This window comes from Prunus mume, linkage group LG7 (assembly GCF_029339155.1).
Source record: "Prunus mume cultivar Tortuosa linkage group LG7, ASM2933915v1, whole genome shotgun sequence".
Classification (NCBI taxonomy): Eukaryota; Viridiplantae; Streptophyta; class Magnoliopsida; order Rosales; family Rosaceae; genus Prunus; species Prunus mume.
In genome coordinates this window covers 18853955-18861450 of record NC_142704.1, presented here as the reverse complement: position 1 = coordinate 18861450, position 7496 = coordinate 18853955, and the positions used below count along the sequence as shown (strand labels likewise).

General features: G+C 36.0%; 1 protein-coding gene across 3 annotated transcripts; it reads left to right on the top strand.

Moving 5' to 3' along the window:
- The first annotated feature begins 975 nt into the window (after positions 1-975).
- LOC103337222 (disease resistance protein RPV1-like) lies at positions 976-6529 on the top strand. 3 transcript variants are annotated; one of them, XM_016795903.2, is made up of 5 exons: positions 1037-1919; positions 2884-3988; positions 4106-4378; positions 4603-5484; positions 5868-6529. In XM_016795903.2, the coding sequence occupies exons 1-5, from the start codon at positions 1393-1395 to the stop codon at positions 6390-6392; spliced, it is 3312 nt and encodes a 1103-aa protein (XP_016651389.2). In that variant the 5' UTR covers positions 1037-1392; the 3' UTR covers positions 6393-6529. The 3 variants fall into 3 exon arrangements, with proteins under 3 accessions (XP_088911935.1, XP_016651389.2, XP_016651388.2); XM_016795902.2 differs by having other exon boundaries at positions 1040-1919; positions 5865-6529; XM_089055809.1 differs by lacking the exons at positions 4603-5484; positions 5868-6529 and having other exon boundaries at positions 976-1919; positions 4106-4556.
- Positions 6530-7496: the final 967 nt, after the last annotated feature.

Sequence of the window (7496 nt, the reverse complement as noted above, 5' to 3'; positions counted from 1 at the left end):
GTTCTCAAAACTTTCTAGAAACTAATATGCTAGATGAATTGTACCTATATGGAGAGAGAGAGAGAGAGAGAGAGTAGATTACCAAAATAAAAAAGGATATTACCAAGAAGAGAGATTACGTTTCCAAGAAAAAAGGGAGGAGAGAGAAAATAATTTTATTTTATTTTTATGAGAGAAAAAATAAAATTAATGATTGTTTATTTAAAACATTAAAACTAGTTCTCATGTCAAATTTAATCTCAACCATTAAAAGTGGAGTAATCTAATGACCCAAAATTTGTGTCAAAACTTGTGTCAAAAATGTGGTGCTACAGATCCACTCATATATATATAGTCCAATTCTATTGAGAAATTCCTCCACCAGTAGGTGCTGTGCTGAAACAGGAAATCCAATGTAACATATTTTGTTTGCGGACTGAAAATATCAAAGCGTGGGAAGTGGGAAAATGGAATTTGGTTGAACTGTCATGAGCTTAGATCCTACGCTGAGTAGAGTGGGGAAGTTCAACCGGAGGACCGTTGAAGTAGCACAGTGTTTGCTAAAGCACAAGCGTGCTGAAATGACTTGCCACCCAAACAACGCGTTTTCTCACTTTTCAAAAGCATCTTGTACTTTTATCAAACATGCTTTGAGTAATAAGTGGCTGAAATTGAGATACGTCTATCTTCAATCCTGGACCATTGAGGTGTGAAACTCTCCATTGATAGACTCAAGCACTCTTTGTTTGTTACCAAAAAAACATAATTATAAGCCCTCTTTTTTCAATATATTTTCTTCATCATATTTAGAACTTTTTATTTTTATTTTTATTATACTGACATTTGAAACAGACAAAAATCTTGTAACTGTTGATAATATTGTTGAAATATTTGGAAGGGATTGAAGGGAAACAAAGGAAAAAAAAACAGAGGAGAGCTACACATGTACTAGGAAATATTTAGAAGGAATTGAAGTAAAAATAAAATAAAAACACATATCTCATCCCAACGCACACATTCGTTTCTTTATTCTATTTCCTCTTCTCTCCCCTTTTTTATTCTATTTCTTCTCTCTCTCTCTCTCTCTCTCTCTCTCTCTCTCTCCGATTGTTTATCATCTCCCCCTCAATTTTTTTATTCTTTTTCCTCCTCCTTCTTCTCTTCCTTTTTGTTTCTTTCTTCCTCTATGTTCTTTCTTCTTGTCAGCCGGCTGATTGCCTAGGCTAGAGTATTAATTTAATCCAATTAAAAAAAAACAAGTTCCTTGGACTATAGCCCAGGTTAACATGTTCACGGCACCGTCCATGTTTCAAGTCCTTACCTCTAATATAAACATATACATATATTCCATTACCATTAGCTTTATTGTACAACGCTTTGAAGCTTATTCGAGGCTTTGAGGTGTATTTAGATATGGCTTGGATGAGCAACCAAAGAGCCTCTTCCTCTTCCTCATCCTCTTCTTTTTCCCCAACTCGGTGGAGTTACGATGTGTTCTTGAGTTTTAGAGGTGAAGATACACGTAACAACTTCACTGGCCATTTGTACACTGCTTTGTGCCAAAGGGGTCTTAACACCTTCATAGATGATGAGCTCAGAAGAGGAGAAGAAATTGCGCCAACACTCATCAAAGCAATCCAAGAGTCGATGGCTTCCATTGTTGTGTTCTCTGAAAACTATGCATCCTCCAAGTGGTGCTTAGATGAGCTCGCATGCATCCTGGATTGTAAAGAATCGAAACGGCAAATTGTTTTGCCTATTTTTTACAAAGTGGATCCTTCAGACATACGGAATCAGAGAGGCAGCTTTGGTGTGGCATTGAGTCGACATGAAGCCAACTTCAAAGGCAACAACAGCAGCAGCAGCATGGATCGTGTGCAAAGGTGGAGGGCAGCTCTTACTCAGGCAGCCAATTTCTCTGGATGGCATTTCCCGGATGGGTATATTCCTTTTTAATGAATATATTTCTTCTAGAACTGATCATGATTAGCATGCATCTACTCTTGAACATAATTAATGATGCCTTTAATTTTTTGTTAATCTATTGACAAACACTCAAGCAGAGAAAAGGTTTCAACCCCACATGTGATCTCTTAAAGTTCGTAGGCCAGATTTTTATTTTTTTATTTTTGTATCAATATGGAAATAAGGGATTTGAACTTGTGACATTTCCAATAACACTGAGAGAAAAGGTACTAGACTAACAGTTAGTTGATCCCGTATATTATATTCTTGTAAAGTTTCAGATTTATGATCAAAGAAAAAAAGGGTAGTAGTATCTAATTATAAATTTATAATTGTAATCATAATAGATTGTTGGATGATGATAAGGAGATTTATTTTATCTTATTTTTTGAGTAAAAAGAATATTATCTAAATAAATGTTATCTAGAAATATTAATGTAAGGCCATGAGTGTTACTTTTCAACTTCTTTTTCTCTTTATTTTATTTTTCATACTAACCCCTTGGTACATTCTCAGGCATGTGCCAATTGGTTTTCTTTTATCTTTTATCTTTTATCTTTTATTTTTAGAATTAAGAAAAGATAACATGGGTAGTTATGTTTCATAAAAGGAGGACATATTATTTGATTTTGTTTTTAATTTTAATTTTTTAATATATAAAATGTGAATTTACCATATTATCCTAATTTAATTAATAATTTCAATTCTTAATATTTGAATTAACAAAGGTATTTTCTGGTATTTTTGAATGTTTCACCATTATCTGCCTTTTTCTTTATATATATAGATTCAGTTCTCACACATTTGATTTCAAAATGTACTTCATATCATTTTTCTTTCTTTTTGTTTTTCGGCTCTCAGCTTCTTTCTCTCTTTTGTATTTTAACGAATAGAGAAATCCCCAACTCATTTATTCTTCCTTAATTTTTGATTTGGCAGGCATGAATCTAAGTTTATCCACAATATTGTGGAAGAGATCTCCCTTCAAACATCAAATCGTACATACTTGAAAGTTGCTAAGTATCCGGTAGGGTTAGAATCTCGCGTACGAGATATGGATGAGCTTCTAAGTCTTGGGGAAAATGATGTTCGAATGATTGGGATATGGGGACTTGGTGGGATAGGCAAGACAACAATTGCCAAAGCTGTTTATGGCTCTATTGCCCATAAATTCGAAGGAAATTGTTTTTTGGCAAATGTGAGAGAAATGTCGTCAATGCCACATGGCTTGGTCGAATTGCAAAAAACTCTTCTTTCTGATATTTTGGGGGGCAACAGAAAATTCAAGGTGACAAGTGTTGATCAAGGAGCTAATACGATCGAGACGAGACTTCGGAATAGAAGGGTGCTTTTAGTTCTTGATGATGTGGATCATCGACACCAGTTAGATAACTTAGCAGGAGGATCTAATTGGTTTGGTCGAGGTAGCAGAATTATCGTAACAACAAGAGACAAACACTTGTTAACTGCTCATGGAGTTAATTTAACATACAAGGTCAAGGAACTAGATTTCTATGAGTCTTCTGAGCTCTTCAGTTGGAACTCCTTTAAGAGAGACAAGCCTCCAAATGATTACCTGAAGCTTGTTGGGCGTGCTGTGTGCTACACAAAAGGCCTTCCGTTAGCTTTGACGGTGTTAGGTTCTCATCTTTGTGGCAGAAGCATAGAAGAGTGGAAAGATGCATTAGACAGTTACGAAATAATTCCTAACAAAGAAATCCAAGAAATACTCAAGATTAGTTTTAATGGATTAGAGCATTTTCAGAAGGAGGTTTTCCTTGACATTGCATGTTTTTTCAAAGGAGAAGATAAAGATCAAATCGTGGATATACTGAGAAGTTGTGACTTATTCCCCATAATTAGCATTAGAGTACTCATAGATAAGTCTCTCTTAGTTATTAATGAGCACAATATGTTAACCATGCATGACTTACTTGAAGATATGGGCAAGGAAATCGTTCGTCAAGAATCGCCTACAGAACCAGGTGAACGTAGTAGGTTGTGGTTTCACAAGGATGTCTACCATGTTCTAACAGAACAAACAGTAAGTCAAATATCTTTTTTAATTTGGTATTGATGAACATGTTTTTATCCATATCAATTACAACAATATGTTGGTGGCTTTTATAACTAACTAATTTTTTTGGACTTTCTGCTATAGGGTTCAACTAAAGTTAGAGGCATACTGATAAATATGCCCAAAAAGAATGACGTCTCCATGAGTGCTGAAGCCTTCTCAAGGATGAAAAATCTCAGATATTTAATAAATCTTAATGCAAGCCTCACTGGAAATATTGATCTGCCCAACGAGTTAAGGCTGCTAAATTGGTACAGATATCCTTTACAGTCACTACCATCCAATTTTCATCCAAAGAAACTTGTTGCCCTAAAGATGCCTTCAAGTAACATAACGCGGTTCGGGCAAGGTTCTACGGTAACATAATGGATTTTGAAGATTTTCTAATTTCTCTGAGTGAATACTAAGCTAAATTTTTTTTTATCAGACTTGTATTGCCAAGTTGTGAATTTGGATAACATGATCAGCAGTCCTAATTCACAGTGTGATGACATCTTATGTTGCATTTCTCATATTGTTATATTTTTTCTTTTTATCAGCTAGTTGTTTCTTTTTCCTTTTTCTTTTTTTCTTTTCTATAGAAACTGGGAACATTGACATCTATGGACTTCTCTGGGTGCGACAAGCTAGAAGAAATACCCGACTTCACAGGATTCCCAAACTTGGAGAAATTGTTTCTTAGAGAATGTACCAGTTTAGTTGGGATTCACGAGTCTGTTGGGTTCCTTGAAAAGCTTGTGTCTCTGAGTCTGCAAAACTGCTCAAGCCTTACAAGGTTTCCAACAAGAATTGGCTTGAAATCACTGAAAATTCTTAACATGAAAGGTTGCAGAATGCTGGAGAGTTTTCCGGAAATTGAAGCTGGGACGATGGTCTTAGAGAACATTACTTTAGAGTGTTGTGAAAACCTTAGAAATCTTCCGAGCAGCATTTATAAGTTGAAAAATCTTCAAGAACTTGAAGTTAGAGGCTGCCCCAAACTTTTAGCATTTCCCATGAAGGTGAACCCTGAAAATCCATCAAGCGTTTCTCATGATTACCAAAACTCATTGGTGTTTCCAAGGCTAAGGTTTCTACGAGTCGGAGATTGCAACTTATCAGAATGTGAATTCCTTATGCCATTCAATTGTGGGTCCACATTGACTTTTCTAGATTTATCTGGTAGCAGTTTTGTTAGCCTTCCTGAATGGACCAGCACATTTGGTAGCTTGGAGTGGCTTATATTGCGTGATTGCAAGAAGCTTCAAGAAATTCCTCAGCTTTCTCCATGCATAAAAGGAGTAAACACAGGTGGCTGCAAATCTTTGGAAAGATTTTCAAAACTTTCCAACATTTTGGAACACAACTCACAGGGATCTCTTCAGTATAGCGACTTGTCTAACTGCCACAAACTGCTTAAGAGTCTTGACCTTGATGTGGAAAAGATGGCATCCATCTTACTTAGCCATTCTCAAACTCACCAGGTTCTTGTCTTTCTCGCTCTGAGCTGTCTCATATACATCTACCATTAATTGTATTGTTAGAAGTCAACCTGATTTAATTAGATTAAATTCACCACATGTCAAATGTGTTGTCTCCCAGGATATATCGAGGAGGCGCAGGTGACATGTGGTGCGTTGTATCTAGATTTGAGTTCACGTTTAGAATGTATATCTATAGTCTCACATATATATCTAATGTATCATCTATATCCGATGTAAGATTCACATTCATAAGTAAACATATCATATCTACAGTCGAGAAACGATATACTAGATGATCAGTTAAGATTATACAACAAGTAACATTACTCTTAATAGAATACATCATGATGACTAATTAAATATTGTCATGCACCTTACAGCAGCACGTACCTTCGGACGGCGAGTGCTATGAGTTCAGCATTATACTTCCCGGAAACGACATTCCAAAGTGGTTCGGCCACCGGAAACAGCCAGCTGATCCTAATTATTGTGACTTCAACATTAAATTTCCTCCAAATTTCACCGGGAAGAACACAAGATTGGCTTTTTCCGCTGCTTTCGGAACCATAGATTACACACTCCCTTACGATTATGACGATTACGAGAGATACGGATTTCATGTCAGAGTCTTCATCAATGGTGATGAAATATTTTCATTTCATGAACACATTATATCGCCAGGGTCAGATCATGTGTGGCTGCAATATATTTCATTATCTAATATGAGGCACTGGAAGCGTTACTGGAATGAAGAGGAGATCATGTACAAGTGTGAAGTTAGATTTCTTCCCTCCGAACCAATATTATTGAAAGCCTGCGGTGTGCAACTAGTATACCTCGACCTTGGCGGTGGTGAGAACTTTGGCATCACAATTGAGGAGATTATTGATGAGAATAATTCTATCTAATTGGAATACTCCAAGAACAACAACAATTGATTCTAATGTGTTATTATTTGTACCATATCTAACTGATATTCTGTACCATTTGTTTGATAAATTTCAGATTCATATATGTAAGGACAAAACCAGATATTCTTGTAGCACATGGAATTAAAGTTAGGCGTGAGGGTAGGCTAAAGTTTTACTTTAGGCTTATATATTTATAACGTATTATTAACACCAACTTTTTCCTTTTCTGAAAAGATGGGTGGGGCATGTGAGCAGTGACTTAGACTGCAATCATCCATATCTAATGCGATTGATGAGAAGTGACTTTAGTTCGTTTTGAATTGCAGATTAATTAAGTTCTAGACCAAGTGAGTGCTTATGTATTAATTAGTGCTATGATCTCCTGATATATATAAAATACTCAGCACGGCTTTGCTAAAATTGCTACGACCTATAGGGCCGGGTTGAAGAGCTATGAATCATTGATCAATAGCTTTAAACACATATATGATTGATCGACTACAAAGGTAAGTATAGAGGGCATATTGGCATAAGGAAATGGGGGAACAACCAAGATTTCTTGTGTTTGATTTTCATAGAGGATGTCAAATTGCCAATGACAAAAATTGAATCAACTTGATGTCTTCCGGGCGCTGAGGTCCTTTAGCAAGGTTAGATGTGTTGATATGTAACCCTTGAGCTAGTTTTCATTTTATAAGATTTAATTTCCTGATGTAATCTGAGACATTGGATCATAGTCCAAGTGGTCTCTTCTCTAGCCTAGGATCTAAGTGTTAGATTATGACAAGTGGAATCATCTCATAGGATGATAGGATCAAAGGCTAGGATTTAATCTTGGTGTAAATCTGTTAGAGAAGCATCTCACTTCTCTTTCTCCTAACAGTTATATTTGAATAGTGGAGTGTGAAATGAATATCAAAACCTTCATTATTTTCGCAGCACCATAGTTGCATTTTCTCTACAACTTTCGTTCTTTCCAAACACTCAAAATCTTCATGAAACTAAATACCGAAAGCTATGAATTCTAACATGGCCTCAGAGCCAGGTTCGGTTGCCTAAATTGGGCGTGAATCTGTGAACAGAGAATTTGAATCGATTCGA